Source organism: Xiphophorus maculatus, chromosome 20 (genome assembly GCF_002775205.1).
Source record: "Xiphophorus maculatus strain JP 163 A chromosome 20, X_maculatus-5.0-male, whole genome shotgun sequence".
Taxonomy (NCBI): Eukaryota; Metazoa; Chordata; class Actinopteri; order Cyprinodontiformes; family Poeciliidae; genus Xiphophorus; species Xiphophorus maculatus.
The window spans coordinates 23,476,226-23,499,941 of NC_036462.1; the positions used below are offsets into that span (position 1 = coordinate 23,476,226).

The 23,716-nt window shown below is 37.5% G+C and overlaps 1 protein-coding gene across 2 annotated transcripts; it reads right to left on the reverse strand.

Moving 5' to 3' along the window:
* Positions 1–20: 20 nt before the first annotated feature.
* On the reverse strand, positions 21–22,381 carry LOC102231047 (mitogen-activated protein kinase 14A). 2 transcript variants are annotated; one of them, XM_005797981.3, is made up of 12 exons: positions 21,923–22,381; positions 15,898–16,027; positions 11,105–11,163; positions 8,637–8,748; positions 8,207–8,236; positions 8,030–8,077; positions 7,831–7,945; positions 7,433–7,504; positions 4,393–4,472; positions 3,831–3,909; positions 2,629–2,802; positions 21–2,554 (listed from the first exon to the last, which is right to left on the reverse strand). In XM_005797981.3, the coding sequence occupies exons 1-12, from the start codon at positions 22,039–22,041 to the stop codon at positions 2,490–2,492; spliced, it is 1,083 nt and encodes a 360-aa protein (XP_005798038.1). In that variant the 5' UTR covers positions 22,042–22,381; the 3' UTR covers positions 21–2,489. The 2 variants fall into 2 exon arrangements, with proteins under 2 accessions (XP_005798038.1, XP_005798039.1); XM_005797982.3 differs by lacking the exon at positions 4,393–4,472 and adding an exon at positions 4,864–4,943.
* Positions 22,382–23,716: the final 1,335 nt, after the last annotated feature.

Sequence of the window (23,716 nt, forward strand, 5' to 3'; positions counted from 1 at the left end):
ACCCAATATAACGCACGTTGTTACAGCTTTGAAAAATAGTAGCCTTTATTTACTGATGGTTGTATATTTACACATAACATGGCCTTGCTGTGTTGGTACATTAGGTGAAGAACTCAGTGGAAAATACATGAACATATCTCAGGCAAAGCAAGCAAATCAGGTTAACTTATGACATTGGGACCTGGAGAAGAAACATCTTAATCTGATTGATGCAGATGTGTAAACATGACAGAAATCGGCATCACCCTTCAGCATCCACCGAGTAAACATCCACTCATGTGCCTTGCTTGGATATTCTAGTACATGAACATTTCGGTTCTTGTGATCCTCCTAATATCTTAAAAATCAGCCCTATATAAATCACTGACATCATTTTTTTTTATTGAACATGCAGTAAAGTAATGCATAAAAAAAAAAAAAAAAAAACATGAACTAACCGGAAGGAAATAAAAAAAAGATATGCAAGTCGTTTGGGTGACTTAGCCAGAGCAACTGTGGTAGAACTAGAAATGTGGTTTGACTGGAAAATATTTTCCGGCCTCTGAAAGTGAAATCTTCACTTTAGTGGTCTGACGGATGCTGTAAACAGTGACTTTCCAAACTATTCATACCCCTGGAACTATATATATATATATATATATTAATTTCCCATGCTGTAACCATAACCTTTGATGCATTTTATCTAGATTTCATGTGATAGACCAGCACAAAGCATTGAATTCTGAAGAGGCCCAAGTGTCATATGAACACAGAAAAAAAAATGTGGAAGATCATTCTCTAGTAAGATCAGACTAAAGTAGAACTTCTTGTGTGGCCACAAACCATATTTATGTGGATGAATGGCCCAGTCAAAGTCCAGACCGGAAAAATCAATGTTCACAGATGGTTTTCATCCAAAATTGTTTTGTCTCTAGATGGACAAAGCCAGTTGAAATAAAGTATTTCCAGCTGTAATTAAAGTAAAAGACAGTTCTCCAAAGTTCTGATGTTACATTTTTACTTATGGAGAAAAAAAAACACGTTAATTTGTTTGTGCCTCTTAATTATCCAATGCTACGTGCTGGTTCATCAAATAAAGTTTGATTACAATACCTTAAAGTTTCGTGTTGTAACGTAACACAATGTTGAAAAATTAAAGGGATATGAACATTGTCAAGGCTCTACATTTCTGAATATGTTTACCATCTTCGTTTTTGTAAACAGGACTATCATACCGGCAGGATGCTGAGAACTCAGTTTTCAGCCAATTAACATTAACACATTTTAGACAGCATGGCTCTCTCTGTCTGCTTAGATACTCAAGCTGTAACTGCAGTCCCTGAGGCCAATGAGGGAAAAATCAGATATTTAATGATGCTTTTGGATACTGAAACAAGAGGCTCTCCATAAATAACAAAAACAACCCTAAAATCTGACAAATAACATTCTCTTTTACACTGATATACAAACAACATAACCAAAGGATCATAAATACAGAGCAAACTGGTGCCCAAAAACATTCAACACACACAATAAATGCAATATGGTTTATAAAATGCAATATGATTAAATTACATTGACAGCTAATGTTCTCGCAGGAAACATCCGATCTGAATAAATTACAAAGCCAACCCTGTCTTCATCATGCAGCTGTGATACTGAAGCTTGCTGACTGCTAAAACATTCATTTTGTAGCTAAAGAAGTTTTATGAATTGATTCAGAGAAAACAAATACATCAAATTGATGTATTTGATGAATATGCAATTCTTCCATAAGTGATAATTTCTTTAAAAAATGACCAAGTCTACAAAACCAAGAAGAAATATAAAGCCTAGATTTTCTTTTCTTGTCATAATGAGTTAATCTCATACAGTTCCCCTCATATTCTGTACATACATAGTATAAATTACATACAATATCAATTTAGGCCATTTTAGGATGAACTCTGGTAATCAAATCCATACTGTTGAAGAGACTGGTTAAAGTGTCAATGAATATTCTAATGTGATAATTATTTTTGCCTAAAATACTTATGTACAAATACTGTTTGTTGCAATATCTACACAGAAATAACATGTTGTCTAATATTTGAAGGAGAGAAATACTAATAAAATTTGCCCCTGCTGTGCTAACTCCTAAGTAGTAAAACTTTATAAATGTTTAACAAATAAATTGTTTTCAGATACTGGCATGTATGCTTTTTTCCAACTGGGTGACTAAAACGTGAAAACTAGTAATTAAATGTTGGAAGCAAAAAAAAAAAAAAAGAAACAAGGAACAGTTAAAGTTGGCCTCAGGAGAGGGTTCAAATTAGGGGGCGATATGAACAGGTTATCTCAACGTCCCCAAGACATAAATGATGGCAGGCACTTGAATGTCATGGTTGTGCATGTGAGCAGGAAACAAATAGATGGTCACATGTGATTGATAGTTTTAAGAGTGTTCCTTTGAAATAAAAAAAATAGTAATAAAAGAACTAAATAAAAAGGAAGAAAAGGCGTTTCCCCACTCAGGATTCCATCTCATCATCTAAAGGTGGCGGCTCAAAGCTGACTACCTCGTCATAGGTTAGGCCTAAGGGAGGGAAAACAAAACAATTAGTACAAATTTCTTATCCCAACCCAGGTTCCCATCTCGTCCAAACTTACTCTTCCACTCCTCGATTTCCAGGTCGCGGCTTTCAAAGCTTTGGTCGTAGGGCTCCGCTTCGGGCTCGTCGTCTGGATCATGATACTGAGAGAAGTATTGGTGCGCCAGCGCCTCCGACGCCGTGATCCGCTTGTCTGTGTCCAGCACCAGCATTTTCTCCAGCAAGTCTACAGCTGAAGCACAATGGTTGTTGCAGAAAGGTTATATAAGGTTTACAGTGGAACACTTACATCTTTAGACATTCTGTGACATTCTATTCATATCTGGTTTTACAGTACAAGGTACATTAAAATAAATTGTGTGAAACTAAGTTTTCACTCAGTTCTTTTCAATACAAAATCAAATTTCAGACACTTAACATCTGGAGATGCCATTTTGAATTACAGAAGGGATGCATGCAAGCTGAGCATAAACTCTGCATAAACCTATTTACATGTACAACTCACAAAATTACAGCCTGTATCACTTGCAACTCGGTAAAAGAAATTAAAAAGTTTTTTTCCCCCCCAAATTCAGAATTATGTGTTGTACTATCACATAAAATTCCACCAAAATAGATTTCTGGTTTCATTGAGACAAATTTTAAACAACAGAGGAAAGCACTGTAAAATGTAAGCAAATTTGGGTAGCTTCTAATTCCAATCCATCTGCACAATTTTACCTCTTTCCTTTATTTATAATATCTTGATGTGCTGAAATTTCATCTCAATAACTTTTAGCCCCCTGCTCACAGTCTTCATTAGCAGTTTCATATCAGCAACTTATTCCAATGCAAAAGGTAACATTTTTCATTTTATCTTGTATTTCATTCACTCAGTGATACATATGAAAAGTCAATGTAACAGATAAAATTAAACTATGAATGAAAAAGCAGAAAGAAGTGCAAACATATCTGCCTCCTGTTTACATAAAGAGAAAATTAACTGTTCAACCCAAGAGGACCATTCCAGCCATATTTCAAATACACACAGAAATACACATAACTAAAACACAATACATAATAAGTCAGCTTATTCAATGCTATACTGCTTCATCATAATAATTTCCCACTTATTTTAACTGCAGAAAGAAGTTTAGATTGATTTATACCACTGTGAAGATTTATGGCAACTTTTAAAATAATGCTTTCTGATGCCACTAGGGGGAAGCAGTGAGCCAGAAGTGGTAAAAACCACAGACCAACACCTAAAGAGGAACTTACCAAGAGGGTTGGCGCCAAGAAACACATCAGCAAAGTTCCTCTTGGGCATGTGAGGAAGCGAGTTAATATAGTTCCTTGCCTGTTAAAGAGATAAACAAAATAAGACAAACTGTTTAAAAAAAATAATGCCACCTTTTATTGTCACCATCAAGAAATATTCGCACAGCAACCCATCCGGGTGTAGCGAGACAGCTCCAAACTTTTAGCCAACAACCTACACTCCACACACTTAAGTTAGTACAAATCCCCGAAAAAAAAAAAAAAAAAAAAACGCTGCACAAAATTTCCTACTGAAAACTAATCACCAGTGCAACAGGAGCTGCACCACTGCTCCTGAAAGGCACTCTGAAAGGCATCGCAGTGACAGGCATGGTGAGTCAGAAAGGAAACAGGGAAGAAGTGGAGCGACAGCATAGAGTGGTGGTGAGACTGTTGGTGGGGAAGGGAAGTCTGCCGCTATTTGTTTGCAAACAAACATCGAGCTGACAGCTAACTGCTCGTCCCCGCCCTCCGACTCTGGCTGAAGAAGGAGGCCACCTGGGAAAGGGAAAGGGGGTCTCACCTCATGGCTGGGCATCCTGCTTATGAGGGAGGCTGGGGGAGTCCCCGTCAGGCGCATTATCTGCTGCAGCTGGTTTATATCTAAAGCCATGGAGTCAAGGGGAATCATAGCGAGTCAACAAGCATGGGGCGTTAGTGGAGTTTGTAATTAAACGGAAAGAGGCAGATATAGAAGAGTGGAAGGGAAGGTATCAGACAAAAAGCTGCGACATACTGTGACAGTCAATATTTTGACTTGTCACAGATAAAAAGATTTATAAATCCTTTAGAGCTCGGCAGTTCTCAAAGAATGCTTGGCAAACATGGAAAGCAAAGACAAAACAAGTCAAACTGCAGTCCAACACAAAGCTGGACTGAAGATGGTTTAGTGTAAACACAGGGAAGTGGGCCAACTATAACCAGAACAAAACAGAGGCAATGAATGCACAGACAGGCAACGGACAAACTGGGCGGGATGGTACTTAGCACTCACAGAATCTGAAGAGATTTTCATCAAGAGCTCGGGCCCTGGGGTTCCGACGAGCATCATTATAAGCTTCAACTGATCAATGTCTACAACACTCACATGAAGGAAAAAAAAAAACAAAGGAATGGATGGATGGCACTGATAAAAAAAAGGAAAAATGAGTGATAAAACATGCAAAAAAAAAGAAGAAATAATCCAAAGTAATTTCAGCTGAGATTTAGAGTAATAAAAGCAACGCTACAAACGCAGCGAGACTGAATGGGAATTGCTGCAGCATTTAAACCCCTCTGAGCAGGAAGATCTCTATTAAGACTGAGAGCAGAAAATGAAAATATTACGTATTACCTGTTTGGATAAATGTGCTCTATTAAACATCGTCACATTTGAGCGCTAAATTTGTTTGACAGATGTCAAAAGCATTTTGTCGGACACAGAAAAGCCTTTTCTTCGTCTCCTGCAAATTGATTGGTGTTTTGTTGATTTTCATGAACAAAAGCTGGTGTTTCTCTCATTTTCAGAAAAATAATTCACAGTCTTTTCTCTCATAAATATTGATCTTAAAGAATGATCCCCACTGCTGTTCCCTAACATGTCTAGAAATCATTCATTCTCATCTGCTGCTCTTTCTGCTTTTCCCATTCATGTCTTGCTAACACACCAAGGATTAAATATTTTTTTTCCATCTTTGGACTTGTTAATGGAATGTTTTTTATGTATTAAAACAAAAACATAAATAAATGCTCAAAGCAGTGGCTATAGGACTGGATTTGAAGAGTCCTGCTCAAAAACTTTGTTGTGTTATTCTTCAGTTTGAATTGAAGTTTGTCTAAAAGATCCTCTTTATAAGACTATGCAAACCATTTCATTATAATGTGGAAAAGGAGCTATGCTTACTTCCTCAGTAAGCGTAACAAAGTGTAAAATATCATGCCGTGCAGTGTTATTCCACTCCGAGGTTGTTGTCAAGCTTAAGATTGAATTCAAATAGCCATTGTTAGAGGTTCACAGAGAAATCAGCTGGTGACCATAATGGAGCCTCCATGTCAGTCATTTTCAGTATGAGTGATGTGTATGAAAGTAAGTCGGAGGAGGGTTAATTTTAAACGCATCACATAAAAGAAAACTATCCTCTTTTTCAATAAGCCTGGGGTTCATTCAGGCTGCAAGAGAGCAGGGGAAAGCAAAAGTTCATTGGATAACAGGAAGGATAAATGGAGTACAGCAAAGTTAAGTCATTTTAATGTTTTCTTCGGCTTTCAAAATATGCTCGCCATGGAACTTACTGCATTTGGAGATGTTGACCTCTTTTCGGAAATCTCAGTTAAGTAAAGGTTGTCATTTTCCAGGGAACTCACACAGAGATTCAAGCCAATATAAGATCTTAAACGTCCTAATCATTTTGTCTGTTATTAAAAAAATAGTAGAACCAACTTTGTTTAACAACTACTCCATTCTTACACATGCCACAACAGCTTCAAATATAAATATATTAATCAAAAAATACATCTTAAAGCCATTTGTTTTAGCTCATAAGCTGTTGGAGAGAAACTGAACTAGCCTAAAAGTAATATAAGCAGCTCGGACATTCAAAAGAAAATATTGGAGAATGGATATGAGCCACAAAACTCTAATATTTATACCTCCAATTATTATTTTAATTTTCTCCCACCAAGCAATCTCACTCTGGGAGAATTGAATCCAGAAAACAGCATTAATGTGACGCACTGATGTTCTACAAACCGGACATCCAGCAAACCAAATATTTATTTAAATCTGATCTGCTGTTACTAAGAGAGCACAACACTTAAAATGAATACAATACATTTGTCGTAACGTTTGCAAATAATTGCAAACACTTTAACTGGCAATAATAAGCAAACACCTAGTCCTCTTAGATTTCCCCATGAACAAATAAATATTCATATTTCATTCAGAGAGGTTATGAGGAGGCAGACCAGAAAGTTTGCTCTTCAAAAGAGTGAATCACATGTGGTAAGAAATCCCAACTCTAACGACACCCACACACAGGACATGCAGAGGAAGCGTGGATGAGTTGGTTACTTAGAGCAGGATCCCAATACATTACACAATCGCCTGCCAGCCCCATGTTTTTGTTTGTAACAGGACCATTGCCCCACTGACAGGTGCCAATGTCTACATTTCATTGTGTTTGCACTAAAATGACATATTATCATCATGCATGTTTTAATAAAAAATAATCTGAATGCTCAGCTGCTGTTTGTGGTTATCGTTGTGGAAGAGAAGCAGAACAATGCACTGTCGTGGAGAGGCAGAAGATGGTGAGCCATGCACTAAAGGGTCCATCACAACACTTCTATTAGGGCGTCATATGAATCAATTTATTCTTCCAGCATGCACCCTACAAACACTTTGCAAAATTTTTTGGCTTACCCTGAGCAGGGTAGGATTGTTGAGTTTTTAATATGATCTCAGATTGGTGTAAAACTAAATTACATAAACAGCAAAAATGTCCTCTAGATGAATAGCATTAAAGAAATCACAGCCAAACAGAGATTTAACGCATGGGATAGGAGTAACATTAGTGAAAGGATACGATCTGTGCCTGGGAAGAGTGTCCGTCCTGTAAGCAGCTCCGCCATGATGCATCCAACCGACCAGATATCCACTGTTAAACATTAAAAAAAATCTGTTAGCAAAGGCATGAAAAATCATCTGTACAGATGAGGTAAAAAGATTTTCTTAAAAAAAATAAATAAATAAATAAACATTGAGAAGTTGTGAGTCCAATGTTCTTTGCAAATATGCACTGAAAATATAAAAATACAATCTTGACACACTGGCTGTTCTTGATGTCATCCATCTATATTTATTGAACTTAGAAATAAGACCTATTTATCCAAACGGAACAGTACAATTAAGCAAACCGTACAAAATCTAAGATTTGTAAAACTGCATATGTTAATCTCAGTTTTAAGAATTATGACAGCTTACCTGTCATGTTGTAGTGCATCCAGTTGAGCATGATCTCTGGGGCTCGATACCACCGCGTTGCTACGTATCCCGTCATCTCGTCATCTGTGTGCCGCGCCAAACCAAAGTCAAGGATCTGAGCAATGAGAAGACAGAACAGTGTGCTGAGCACCGCTCATTGTGATGTGGGTCCAAAACAGTTCTGGGAAATGTTCCTCACCTTAAGCTCACAGTCTTCGTTAACAGCCAGATTACTGGGCTTTAAGTCCTAAAAAAGGTTAAAGGGTCCCATTTAGTCACCATGTTTAGTAAAGAAAAAAAAACAGTATTCTTTGGCTGAAAGAAAATTGTTTAATATATGGAGTTTATCTACATATTCAGCAGAGCCAACACTTACTCTATGGATTATATCTGCTGAGTGGATGTACTGTAGGAGAAAGAGCAAAAGAAAAAGGGTTTAACTTCCAAACTCAATACTATTTTAGACAATAGAATATACAAGTATACATATACACTACATATTTACAAGTAATACATAAATACAATCTAAATTGATGCAAAAACAAAAGAAGAAAAAAAAATGTTAGGTTTGATTATTGCATTGTTTTGACTTCTTTTGTACATGTCGACTAAAGCATTAAATGAAAGACTAAAGACGACCTAAAAGCTTATGATTAGATAAAGCAATAAATGTTTATAAAATTATAATGAAGCTTACAGAAAATATATGCATCATTGCTTTTCAGAATCATTTTACCCAGTTGCACCCAGTTACTAATTTTAGTCATTTTAGTTCAAGCTGTTAACTGAGAGAGACTCCCACCAACCTTTAAGCCTCTGAGGATCTGGTAAATGAGAAACTGGACGTGGTCGTCTGTCAGCTTCTGACACTTGACAATGTTGTTTAGATCTGCTCCCATAAGGTGCGTCACCAGATATCTGCAAATGAAACAGATGTGACCTTTGTTATACATGAGTATCAGCCTTCATAGTTGTGCGAAGGCTTTTTCGTGCTACATTACTCTCCCTAATTGTGTGGTAACTCATTATAACACTTGGCAAGTTGTTTACAAGCTTCTAAAAACCCATCAGCATTATCAGCATAAGGAACGAAGGTCAACTTGGGCATCAGTTTCACTCATGCTTTCCTGATAATGAAACCACATCCATGTTTGTTAGAGGTGGAGCTGGATTCCTAACATGTTCTGAGAGCCACAATTTCTTACCTCTTGAGCCAAACAAAGATCCTTGTATTTTAGAAGAAAATGGAGAAGAAACACATTCTAAATGGTTTGGCCATAATATGATCATTAATTTCATGTGTCCGCTCCTTATATAGACAGATTTTTACAAGTTTTTTCATATATTTCTATGCAGAGATTCTTTTTTTATTCAATTTTGTTTAGCTAAAATAGATGGAGCCATATGGAGCTAACTGAGAATGTATATTTTTAGAGTTATGCCCGTCAATCCATTATGCTTCACTGGTAACTCGTGGGTGCAGGATGGTTATCGGTATAATAGAATCCAAACAAAGGAACATATTATTTGAATATTAACTTAGTTTGCATGTTTTTTGTTGTTTCACTAACAAAAAAATCTACTTAAAATAAAAATGTTATTGATTCTAGGCCACAAGTTGTGCTTTCATTTTTATTTAATTGCAAATAAGACCATAACCAGACTTATAAACTACACATAAACTACACATTTAACTTGGTTAGTAGAGCATGTTTGAAGTACTTTCTGACTGATGTCCTATTTTTGTTGCTGAGAATGGAAAAGGTATTTTCTACACCAAGTAACTCATAAGCAGTGGAGCCAAAACTACAGTGTAGGACAAGGTACACAGCATCCCTAACCTGCCCACTGTCACTTTCAGCATCTAGTTTTCTAAATCTCTTTAAACAGATTATTCAATTCATTCATTGCATTTTGTAACAAATACTTCCCTTTATTTTATTTGGTTTAGCTTCTAAAGCTGAAATAGTTACCAAGTGGAAGGAGATAAATGAGAGAATCTGTTTATTTGTTTCAGCAATTCAATTGTAAAACCTGAGACACGCATAGCAACTGCAACACATGGCATGGTTTCAATCATTCAGTAAACACAGACTGGGGAAACTTAACCTCTCCACTCTACCTCCAGACTCTGGGACCTTGATAACCAAATAAAACACTTATTACTCCTGTTTGCCATTTAGAGGACTATAGACCACTGAGCAATAACCCAGTCACTTTTTTCTCCTTAAGATAAAAATGATTTAGAGGTCTCTGATTCAGCTGTGGATTAACATAATGTTCTGTTTGTTGAAGCTAATTATAACTCAACCAAGGAAATTTTTTTTTTTTTTCCCTGAAGTAAAATTTTTGGGGATAGTATTTTAAATGCAATTTTTTTATGTGGAATAATATAGGAATTTATGCAAGGTACCTTAGTAAGTGTCACTTTCTGAATTGAATTACTAAAATAAGCTAACTATTCAATTAAGTTCTAATTTATTAAGATGCATCTATTTGATGCTTTAACTTTTTTAATAAATTAAATCCAAGATCAAACACATACAACTCATAATTAGCACAGCAGAACATATTTGTAATCAGAACGCATTAACATTCTGAATTCGAACAGCATGAAACAAAAGCTGAATTTTTACTCCTACTTTGTGAAATTGAAACCAGTTTTGCTTCACCTAATGGAAATGCTGCACACAGATGCGCAGTCTAATGCTCCATCTATAAAGCCCTGCTTTTAATGGCCCAAATCATCATTAGTGAGAAACTTGTGTCCATCTGATTTTCTGCAGGATGAAAGTTGTTTTTACTGCCTTCACAAACGCTCACCTAAAATAGAGGTGTCGCACATCCTGAATTGTCTGTGCAGGTTCAACTCACATTTCCACAAATGTGCAACAAGCTGATGACGCAACAGCACACAGAGAATTCAAGGACGCTCATTGAGGATTCAGCACGCACACACACACACACACAGAATACATTCACAGAGAAGGCCAGATGGCTGTTACCATGGAGACTAGCTGTGATGTGCACTGTGCCCGCGTGTTCAACCCTGCATTCACCTTGGTACACACTCGCCACAAGCTGGGCTCACAGAAACTTTAACTATCTTTTGCTGAACTGCCATTAGTTGCACAAACGTCATTTAGGTTTGAAGTCGAGCAACAGAAGTGTGAACAGAAAGGAGGAAGAGAAACTGAAAAACAGTAAGAACCAAAGACTCCAAGTGGGGACAAAAAGGCAGCAGAAAGAGGGAGGTGTGGAAAACGTAACTTACACATCGTTGAACTCCTCTAAGCTGGTTGCAGGGGTGAAAACATCTAAGAGTCCAATTACCTGCAGGGAAACATAAGTTAGGACGTTAGTAATCATTTACAACTGCCTGCTCTTCGACACAGAACATGGGATCTGAAAACACTCGGCTCACATGATTAAATATGCTTGTTTTAAATCCAAAAAAAGCGCTAAAGACTTTGCAGATGGAAATTTTCTCAAAATAAAATGTTTTTTGTGTTAGCTTTTTTGAGTACTAGAACCTCACTTGCAAAATAAACAGGTCCTGGCATCTGCATGTTCTACAAATTATGAAATAAGACAACACAAAAGTTAGTTTTCAATGTCTTGGTGTGATAAAGGGCCATTTACAGTTTAAAGGCTTTTGGTGGACCAATGTAGATCAGAACTGTTTTAAAAAAAGTATTGCTGTATCATACCTATTCTGAAATTAGACCTTAAAGATTAAAATTTATTCACTTTTAAGATCTATGCTCAGAATTGTTAAGTGTTCCAACACCACGTTTTATTAAAAGTAATTTTACTTTATGTAACTGGCTGAAATGTTTTAACGGATGTTGTTCTCTCGTCTGCCAGATAATTCTATTTGTGTATATTTATGAATGTCTTCATTATAGTATTTTGATGGAGCTTTATACTCCATCAAAATATTATTTCCTTATATTTTGATGGAGTTCTCACAATTCTCACAAATGTTCTGCTGTCAGGTATGAAAATCCATCCATCCATTTTCTTACACCCTTCTCCCTAGTGGGGTCGGGAGAGGGGTCAAGATATAACACTTAAATATAAATCGTAAAAAATCCAGAAAATCAGATGATTTAAAAAAAGAAAATTGGAATAGAAAGTGCAGACGGGAAACTCAACTATTTATCCATATGCAATTGTTTTCTTTAATAGTTTTAGATCTGGAAAATAACAAAAGTAAATTCCAAACTATTTAAGATTCTGTAGTAACCTTGACTGAAGTACAATAACTAGATATTAAAGTGACCTCAATGTTTCTTTAGATTAAGTCCAACTAACAAATCTAATTTGATCTGATTATATTAGATGTAGGTCATGCTATGTTATGACTGCATAACTCTTTAATCACACAAATGGGGACATTACACAGAATGCAATTTTTTACTTCCTTTGTGGTCAAGTGTGTGCACAAAGCTAAAAAACACAAACCACTTGGATGTCACTGATGTGTCTAAATACAGTTCATTTTAAAAGAAAAGTTGCATACAATAAAATGAGCAGTGGCTCTTTTGTGCTTATCTACAATCTTGTCAAGTGAGACAGCAAGTGCAAAAAAGGAAAACCAAAAACGATGCGTTAAATATCTGAACATGAATAAACTGCTTTCATGCTGCTGCAGGATTAACCAAAACAAAGGTGGGGAACACTGTGCAAAAACACTGAGCATAAACTCCATCTGATATGCATCTGAAGCACCTGGTTATGCACACAATCATGCATATTTACATATATACATATACGTGCAAGCATGCATACTGACAAAGAGTGCCAGCCCTGCCCCCAACCCCTAGAGAAGAGGCCGAGATGGATAAGGTGCTGTGAAAACATTTGAGCGGCCCACCCACACAGCATCCTAACTCTGAGCTTATTGGTGGAGCTGAAGCCACAGCAAACAGCTGATTGGCCCAGTCTGACTTTCCAAAATCAAAACCCGGGCAGTCTCCTGGCAACAGCATTAGCAAAACACAGAATCCCTTTTCTGTGTGTGTAAATCTCACGTTTGTATCAAAACGCTGCTCAGCTTTATGCTTCTGCTTCCTGTAAACATGAAGAACAAGAGCTCGATAGCATGCATGCACTCTTACGTAAGCCCTTCAGTGTGATTTTATTATGCGAGCAAACTATTCAGTTTCTATACAATGTCACCGATATGCATTTAGCACAATGATTCCACTAATCCCAAATAATCTCCCCCCCCTCATGTAAAACTTGTTTTTCATATGAATACAGAGAGGTAGCTACTGTATCACTGCTTTGTGCAACACTAATTCCAAAACTGCTCAACAAACATGCTGTAGCTGATCCAGTAGTGAAATAAGGGTGTGTTCAGGAAACAGGATCTAGCTAAAAAGTCATGTTGAGATTGCAATGAATCACAACAAGCTTTCATCGGGTTTTAGTCAAAGAAATCAGGTTCACACAAAAATTCTTTTACAACAACGTATTTTACAGAGATTTTATGTGACGGACCCACAGAAAGTAGGTCCCAAAAACTCCCAAAGTGAAAGGACAAGACAAGATTTGAGTCAATATTGTTTAAATCTGGAAAATTTAATCGTTATCTCAACTGATGCTACCTGGTCTACAGTAATTTATTTTTAACTTCACTAAGTGTTACCAATATAAGTGCTCCACAATATCAAGAAAAATTTAACCAGCATTTGTAATTTTAGTCAAAACTATCCTACACTAATTTTTATGCAAAGTGATGTGCAGAAGCTTTGTTAACAAATAATTTTTCAGTGTTTTACTTCCAAAGTCCAAAAATCAGATAAGCTTTTGAATTCATGACAGTTTGTTGATACTTAATTACAACATGTGAAACTCTTATGAGACATTTTTCAAATATCCATAAATTCCAATAAAGGAGCAAAACTAAGACAAGCTTTAAAAGGCCTTTTGAAAGCCTGAAGTAGAACAGTTCATAAACACTTTCTAAATCAAAAGCTTTAATGAGAAAAGAAAAGAAAAGAAAAACAGAAAGAAATACACTCTCTTCCATACATGATTGCTTTTCCTCTTTCCCATCAAATCTCACTGTTAAATTTGCTGATGTCATGACAGTGCTCGGCCTCATCAACAATGATGAGACACTGTACAGGACTGAACTGCAACATCTGGCATCAGCAACAATGACCTGATTCTGAACATCAAGACGACCAAGGAAATTATTATGGATTTCTGCAGAAGCAGACAAAACCACTCCCCAATCTCTGCAGGCAGGGAGGTAATAGAGAAACTTACTAACTCCAAATACCTGGGAGTTACTACTTCAGAGGATTTGACCTAGAACAATAAAACCTCCTCAGAAAGCAAAGTGGCTAAAATAGCGGAGAAAGTTATTGGAGCAATTCTTCCAGATAGCATTAACATCCACACCAACCACTGACTGAGAAGAATCCACAAACGTATTTGTATCCAACACCATCCGGTGCATCACCTGTCCCATCTGCTGCCCTCAGGTAGAAGGTGCAGGTCTATACAAGCTTGTAGCCACAGGCAGTGAGGCTGCTGAACAACAGCTCCCTTCTTCTCTCTACCCCATCCAGAGACAATCAGCCTAACTGCATTAATCAAACATTACTCTATGACTCTCTCTGTTACTCTTCTGTGTTGATATGCTTTCTGTTTGCCGTCACTGCTTACTAAACTTGTGCCAACACTGAAATCATTTACTGTATATTGTGAATACTGGGCTAATTGTGTAGTGGGTGTTTAGAGGACTATTCTTGAATTTCTGAATGAATGAATGTGACAAACAAAATTTTGTTTTTAAGACAACGAATTGAAAATAAGAAAGGAATTTCAGATATTTGTACAGCAAAGTCTCTTACTCCTGTGATAGCTGCAAGCACGCCAACAAACAAACAAACTCTTAGCCATGCAAATTTCTCCACACACAACTTATTCCTAAACCTTAAATAGCCAATATCTGCTATCTAGAGTAACTCAGTCATTTGTGGAGTACTATTATTAGAGTTCCTACACAATTTTCATATAAAATACCATTCAAATTTATAAAATTCCTTGTTTGTAAAGCTTTAAATTGGAACCAGGAAACACCACAGAGGAAGGAAAAAGGAACACACAGACAAAGCGAGGAAGGATCATGGGATAATGAAAGTACAGAAGGAAGGAAGGACACAAAAAAGGGAGACACCAAGGAAAGAAAGAAACATAAGGATACAAGGAAGAACGGAAGAGAGGACGCAGACAAAAGGAAAAAAGTAAGGCAGTATGAAGAACACCAATAAAGACTTAAATGAGACAAAGAGGGACAGAAAGAAGGAGAGAAAATAATATGGAAAGGATGTATGAACGAAGGAAAGTAGGATTTTAAAGAAGAAAGGAAAAAAAGAAAAGGAAGAATGGAAACAACAAATTGAAATATTTTTCATACTTCTTTTTCTTCCTCATGCTCATCCAGACTTTGAAATCAATTCAATGAAATTGGAAAACAAAGCAGTGATTTGTGGGAGGGCAACTGAAGCCACTTCCCTGAACAATGCAGTGTTGCTGTGACAAAAAGGGACACACAGAGAAGACTCCATAGATCAGAGGGTGAGGACAGTGCATTTAGTAAACTTGTTTGGTGACTCAGAAAGCACAAAGCAGGGGGAAAACCTCTTCAAGCAAGAGCTGACACCTGCCTCAGCTGGCCAGTTAAGTCTCGGGTGGTTATGCTATCATTCACAGAACAAGAGAAACCTCAGTGTGTTGCTGTGACCTTCACTTTTCTCATAATTGAAGCCTTTTCAAACCTGCTATATAAATAACCTGTAACCTGATTAATAAAGTCTGGTTACGTGTGTCACAACATGTTTTCCTCCCCCCCACCCTCCAGAATCAGCTCCGCATGATATCCTAATGTCACATGGCTCTCCCTGCATGTACAGCAGACATAAATGTGATCGAGCGGTTATTAAATCTTAAAATAAACAAAAACGTATGCAGGTTTGTGTGCGGGTTTGCAAAGCCAGGACAGAGGTGTTGCTGGAAGCGAGGGAGGCCGAACTGCAGGGGACTTACGTTCTCGTGCTTCATGTGTTTGAGCAGCCGCAGCTCTCTGTACGTTCTCTTTGCGTGGATGATGGACTGGAAAGGTCTGGACAGCTTTTTCACCGCTACCTTTAGGCCCGTCTTCTCGTCGAACGCTGAGCTGTGAACGAGCAGAACGTATGAAACACGTGAGATGAAGGCAGTCGATGTCTTAATGCAGGCAGGGAATAAACAACGTATCAAAAGCTCAACGTTTCCCTTGATTTAGCAGACAATGAGATCCTTCACCTGACTGTGTAGGTGGTCACAACCCAGCAGACAGAGCAAATAATTGCATAACACTGATCCCTCGGTTTCAGTTCTTACTTTAATAACTGAACCTGCTGCTGAACATTATGACCTCTGTGGACGGCAACAGGCAGAAGAACAATAGTCACTTTAGTACTGTTATGCTGTTCAAAGCACTGTCCAGATAAAGCAAACCTACCATTGTATATGGAACATGTTACATTTACTAAGTTTGCATGCTGTAAAGACAAATTTTGCCATCATATTAAGCATTACACCTTTAAAAACTTTGTACTGAGAAATACATGTTCATCATCAAATCTCTATTAACTAATTACTCTTTTATCACACCAGAGCTGCACAGCATTTTAGGTATCCTTATTACATATCGTTATTATAATATCTAAGTGTACTGTATTGTAATTACAAAGGACTGCTTTGTATGCATTATTTAGCAAATTATTAGACTACATCAAAGAAATTGCATGCAAAAAATTACTGGAGTTGAAAAACATCAAATATTGCTACATTAAAAGAATGCAATTGTGATTAATTGTTTACACTACAGAGATTTTTCAAATTAAAAAGAAGACTGCCGCACAACTTATTTGCTTACAAAGCAACTGTTTCCAAATAAAAACAGTTGAACAGGATATTTGTTGTTAAAAACATACAGCGAATCCGGTCGAACCAAACATGCATGTTCCAAAAAGCAGAGAAGTGATTTTGTTTTATCAAGTTTCAAACGTTACTCAAGGATTTTCCGTGGTTCCCTCAACACAGGGAAAAGTGTCAGACATGTCTTGCCTATAAAGCACACCACATATTTCTGCCTCTACTGCATCTGAAAGGAGTACAACCTGCTTAAGATAACCCACATTCCTTTGAGGTCAATCACCTAATCTAAATAGATATAAAGACGATTGCAAACCCAGGAGGAAAAAAATAGCAATCTTTCCTAGTAATGATGCTAACAAATTTGTTGTTACAATGCTAGTTTGCTTTTTTTCAACATGCTTTTGTAAGTCTAGACTATAATATTGCCAAATACAAAACAGGAACTTTAGTCATTGAGCAGTAAAAACATAACCTAACCCAGAAACAGAGCAGTGTAAATTTCTCCTGGACACCTTAACAGACACTTGGACGGTCAACATTTTAAACTACTAAGAATGCAAAACACATCCTAGAATTTACTCCCAGCTGTAGCAGATTTAGTGGTAAACTATAACCCTATTTGTCATGCATCCATAACAAGAACATTAAGATAAGCATTGTGCTCTTTCCAGTAAGCTGGAGATAATCTCCCACACCCAATGTTGGAGGCTTGAGGAACAACCATGTGTGTGTCAGCAGCGAGGGAAAAGTCATACTCAGCAGAACCAGAACTAAAATAAAAATAAATAAATAAATGACACGAGCAAACCATGTTTAAAACTACTGCTAATCTACAAGGCAAACAGAACAAGCCTAAGCACACATCATCCAATTAGTCTGTGATAAATGGAAGTGCAGCAACAAATGGCCATAAACTGTGGGCTGTAAAAAGGAGCAGCGCTGTCAGGCCAGCTTCTCATGGAAGTGGAGAGCCAGGCTGCTGACTAACAGGCACGCTAAGTGAGCAAACACATAAATGTGTACTACAAATGACTGGTAGAGATGTCTGTAATAGGTGCAGTCTAATCTTTCAGTGCATTTTAGCTATTCTCTCCTGGACAAAATCCTAAACCTACAATCACATTGTTGTGTGAACTAAAACTAAGTAAGGCATTTTGTGCCACCTTGTATTTACACATCAAGAAGGTGTTTGGTCACCTCTGACAACAAAACCTCAGCAAGTTACACGCAGTCTAATCACACAAGTCTGAAGACAGGTGCTTTCTTTAGTGAAATTTCAGATTATTAGAGCATCTCATAATAAACCAACATGATTAAACTGAGACAACAAAAACTTTTCTATAACCGTTTTCAATAGCATGCAATATGTCATTCTTAATTTTCTTTGTTTTTATATATTTGTAACATTTATCTTTATGTGAACCTACATGCCCTGATGCTGCTGTTACACCAGAATTTCCCCAATGTGGGACCGCAAAGGATATTTATATTTATATTCATTTCTAGCAATGTCTTCAGTACAACAACAGCAGCACATTGGGAACTCTAATCAAATGAAAATAATAAAAAGAAAGGTTTAAACAAAACTTTACATAAAAGTCTACAATGCATTTAGCTTTTGTTACTTAGTGTGTGTTTTTAGAACAATTGAGTACAAATGCAATATTTAAATTAACTGAAGTTAAAAAAACAAACTTTTTTTTAAAAAGGGCAAATATAATTCTTATAACTTTTGAGGCTATAAAAATATTTTTAGGTGAATTTTGCTGTCACAACCCTAATTTTCATTTGCAAAGAAAGAATGGAGAAAAAACCGCACCAAGACATAAAACTAATTCATGCAGGTATATAAGACAGGTGTTATGAGTACTAATCTTTTTATCCGTTCTATTCTTTTATGACAAGAACAAACATCAAGATGACCCAGAAATGTAGGACAGTGTAGCCTTTCCAGCTAACAAACTAACCTTTGAGAAACATGACAAACTAAAAAAAAACAAAAACAAAACTGTTTTTAAGGTTTGTCATAGATGTATTTGCACTCTTCATCATCTAGATTTGCTGTTTTTGGGCTCAAGTTGTCAGATCTCACAATGCACATAATTACAGAGCTCAGGTGTTGATGTCCTCATAGTGACATAAGGCAACAAGAGCAATCAATGTAAGAGGTTAACTGGTATGACAAATATAAGAGTTGTGATTTTGGCAGCCAAGCTACACCCTGCTTATTTACTGTTTTGTTTTTTTGTGTGTGTTTTTTTTTTAGCAAACTGAAGTAGTAGGAACGTGAAAAGGAAAAAGTAAATTGCGGTACATAGAAAACATTAAAACACAGTGAAGCTGTAATATGCTCTGCTCAGAAAGACACATAAAACACATTTTCTGAATACAATACTAAAGGACATGACTTTCCAGGCAAAATAAGTATTTTCTTTTCATCCAGAAAAAAAGAACAGACCTGCGAAAAAAAAACCTGTAAGTATGCAAAACTGACGTTTTCAACCATTTGAGAGTTGCTGTAACGCTTTGTGACGTTCAATCCAAGCTATAGACTAAAACGAATTGTGAAAATGCTGAAACTAGACAGAAAATGATTTGTTTTTAAACTTAAGCTGAAAACAATGCTGCGAGACAAGAACTGAGTGAGTCAGAGCGCAATAAGGCGTGTAATTTGAATTTCAAAAACTTTGTTTGCTACACAGTTGTGCCCCATTTTTATCTTTGACTGTCTGACACTTTAAAATGTGATTGATCTCTGGCTCTATATTGGGTTCGTGTTTTTTTGTTGTTGTTGTTGTTCTTAGCTGAGAAAAGTCAACTTGGAGCTTATGTAAAGTATTCAACACTGACTTTCTGCAAACAGTGACATTCAAGGTAAACTCTACAAACCTTTAAACTCTTTTGAATCAGTGCGACTTTTTAAAATAAAACTGAGCACTGCTAAGAAGACATGGGATTGTTTTCACATTATATCACTGAGAAAGAAACCAAGAACCCAACATAATAAATCTGTTTCACCCAAATTTGTGTGAGAAAATTGAGCAATACTATGGCAGCAACAATGAAAGACTTAAAATGAGTTCAGCATGCCAGAGGAGCTGATGGTATTCTTGGTTTTCAGAAACACTGAACAATTTCAGAGGCTGGAGGCTGTTTGGAGAAACTGGCCGGATGATTTATTAGAAGCTACTGTAGTTAAACAGGCTTTGACGTTTCTAACAAAGAAGGCATGAACTTGTTGCATGATACTGAGCGGGATTCAAAAAAAAAGAAGAAGGATTTTTTTTCCCTTTCTGGTCTGCTTTACTTTGAAATACAGTAGCAGCTGACAGCAGTGTGACAAGAGGGCAATTGCAAGCTCAAAGTTTTATCAGTTCTTTTTCAGTAAAGTTGCAAAGAAAAGATAAGCATAAAAGAAAACATATAAAATAGTTTAATCACAAAGAACCTCACAAGAGTAATAGCAGAATTAAAACTTTTTAGACTGTGTCCCACTTGACTGACTTTTGGAGGAGTTTTATGCGACATGCCAACACAAAATAGTAAATAATTGAGAAATGAGGCAAAAAAGAAACAAAGCTTTCATATTTTTTTCATAAATAAAAATTGAAAGTGTGCATTCTGTCAATCCCTTTACAATGACTTCATCCTTTGATTACAACTGCAAGTCTTTTTGAGGAATGTGTCTTTCAAATTCCTTGGAAAATCCCTCAAGCTCGGTCAGTTTGGATGGAGAGAGCAAACATGAAACTAAGCTTGACCACAGATACTGAATTACACTTAGGAAAATTTGACTATGCCATTTTAATATATGAATAACTAAGCCTGCACAATATTAGAAAATCTTGCAATAATGATAACATTATCAAATATTACAATGACAATATCTGGTGCGATATATGTATGTTTTCTTATTTCCTCTACTTCTGATCTGCGCTTCCTACTCTGTATGACCTTCAGCATTTTTGGAAATGTCATTTATGTCTAAGTGAGAGCTTTTGCTGTGTTGAAACTCTGTTTTACTGGCTAAATATTGTACTCCGAAAAGATACTCTCTGATAAACCTAATAAACCTTCGAGGTGTTAACAGCTGAATTTGCACTCAGACTTAAATGACTTCCGTTTCACAGTTGGATGCAACTGTTTTGTGGCTCCACAACATCAAAACCACTTCAGTTTGTGATTGTAACATGAAGCTCGGAGAGGGGTGGGGTTTGGGGGTGGGGTATGAAAACTTTTGCAAGAGTTCTCCAGATTCATGTTAATAGCGGTTATTATCGTCAATTCTAAATATGGGCATGCACTTCCGTGGAATTCCTCTTGCAAAAGACTTTACAAGCAGCTAAAGTTGGGTCAAAGTAAGCAGGAAAGTTATAGATCAAACACATCTATATCATAATGACATGGCTGAGTGGAGGGCGTCACAGCTGAGGCCAACACCTAACCTCGGGACTGTGACTCATCCGCGTGTAACACAACGGGAGAAAGGATGACATCATTCTAGACTAGAGTCATCATCATCCTCGGATGGGTTCCTGTAGAACGATGTGCAGTAGGGGGGCCTGCTTTCCGAAAAACCACGTGACCTCCTGGTACTCTGCAGGCTGCACCCAACTGGAAAATGTATAATGTATATGCAATACTGGGTCGGTAGTTAGTTCTTTACGTGCAGGACTAAGAGCAGCCATGCTATTTACAGACACCATGAGAACAGATGCAACGAGGAGTCACCCTTTCTCCATAGGATACGAGTATGGGCATGTCATCTAATCAGAGGAGGGACCAGTGCAAACCGAAGGCCGTCTGCACAGTAGACGCCAGGAGTGTCGCTAAAACTTAAAGCAAAAAAAACCAAACAAACAAAAAAACAACAACAACAAGCAAAAGTGAGCATGGAAAAGCAAGCAAATCTGCACAAAACATAAAGCAAAGCCTGAAAGTGACGCGAACTGCTATGGAAAGTGCACGACGCGAAGCTGTAAACAATAGCTGCTGTCCAGCATGTCTTCCACGGAAGCTCGGTGCAAGCTAATATTTACTCCCGAGGAGAGCCAGCTCGCTTGGCCTCCGCGGGTAATGGGAAGCCACTCGGTCGTTGTGCAATCGCCCTGTAAGCTTTCGACAGGACTCTGCAGCAGCAACTACTCACCACACGGATCCGTAAGCACCGGAGCCGACCGGAGACAGGTTTTGATAGCGCTGCGGGACTTCCCACACGGTCTTGTTGAGCTCCTGTCGGTAAAAAACGGGTCTTTCCTTGTGCGACATTCCTGCGGATTGACCACCAGCAGCCCCGCGGTGACAAAACAAGCCAGCGGAAACTTCTGCCCTCTTCTCCGCTCCTCCCTGCGTGTGGCGACGTGCTGTGCTGCCGCTCTCCCTGTGTAAACTCTAAAAATGAAGCACAACTTCACTCGCCCAGTCTCTGCAAAAAGAAAAAGAAAAAAAAAGAGCAGTTGCGCAAAAGGAAAATCCCCCTCCTCTGTCTGCCGAGCGCTCGAAAACAACTTGGTGTACACAATGTTTCAGGTCAGGAAGCCCTCTGTCTGGCTTTCGCTGGATTTTTCGCCTCTATTCTGAAGCTGGGCTCGAGGCGACCTGAACGCGCACGTTCGATCGTCACTGCGCGTTCACTGTGGCGAGAAAGATTTTCTCGCGAGAAAGTGCGCGCTCTTGGGTAACTTGGGGATATCCCCTGGGGCGGGAATCCCCCTCTGTCAATAGTTAGATATTTTTACTTGTGTAGCCTCTGATAAGAATAAAACATGCTAGGATGAGGCATACTTTGAAAATGTATATTAATTACAACCAAACTTGGTTACTATATGGTTTAAATTAAGAAAAACAAATCTTGTAGAGCTGGTTTTTAAAAAAGACACAATTTGGACTACGTACTGCCTTGTAGAGTAATACCTGGAGCATTTTTCACATATTGACATATTATAACCAAGACATGTGTACTTTATTGTGATTGTATGTAGTAATACATGACTAATTATTGTTATTTGTATTATTTTTATTGTTAGTAGTAGCAGTAGTAGTTGCTGTTGTTGTAGTACCCTGGGTACTCCAGCTTTCCCATAGTCTAAAAACAATTGAGACACACATTAACACACATTGTGTTAATGTGGGTGTGGGTGCGTGTGTGTGTGTGGGTGTGTGTGTGTGTGTGCATGATTGTTTGTCCTGTGTGTCTTTGTGTTGCCCTGTAATGGACTGGTGACATGTCCAGTGTGTATTCCACCTCTTTCCTCATGACCACTGAAGATCAGCACCAGCCATCCTGCAACTGTGGAAGGGGAGCGGGTACAGATGGATTGTTGTTGTTCCAGCAAGGTCCCACTGAGACACAGATTCTCTTCCTGTAGGGAATCCTGGTCAAGGTCACTGCACAATTTCAAAAACATAATCAGTAATGTTAAAAAGAAATAATAAGAGAAAAAACCTCAAGTTATCACCAAAAACAGACCCATGCCAACATAATTCTTCAGCAAGAAAATGCTGGATGGAATATCATGTCTCTTTCAAGCATTGAAGAGAGAAAAATATGAAGAGAAGGAATTGTCTCTAAACATATCTTATAGAAGCAAAGCAAAATAGGAAAGGGCACTTTTACCAAATTCTGTTTTAATTCTGGGATCTTCAACCATATTTTTTAACAGAACCCTAATACAATATGACAAAATGCTTGAAACACAACTATGGGAATTACCTCAGTAAGCTATTCCAGTAAAAAACAAGCATTTTCCTTCTATAGTTTAAATATATCTATCCAAAATATTTATCCAAGATGCAACAGCAGGTCAAATTGCATGAATCTGTTACAAATGCATGGCAGCATGATAAGTCTGGTCTTCTCAATAAGGAGGAAGAAACATTCATATGAATAAAAACACAATGACTGTATTCAGCCCTTTTACAGTTAGATCTGTACAACTTTTGT

Coding starts and splice junctions, on each gene's coding strand:
- LOC102231047 (XM_005797981.3), bottom strand. CDS start 22,041: ATGTCGCACAAGGAAAGACCCGTTTTTTACCGACAGGAGCTCAACAAG. Junction 4,473..7,432: donor ACTCTTCCCAGGCACAGATC/GTATCCTTTCAC, acceptor CCATGGCTTTAG/ATATAAACCAGCTGCAGCAG. Junction 2,803..3,830: donor TCTTGGCGCCAACCCTCTTG/GTAAGTTCCTCT, acceptor ATTGTGCTTCAG/CTGTAGACTTGCTGGAGAAA.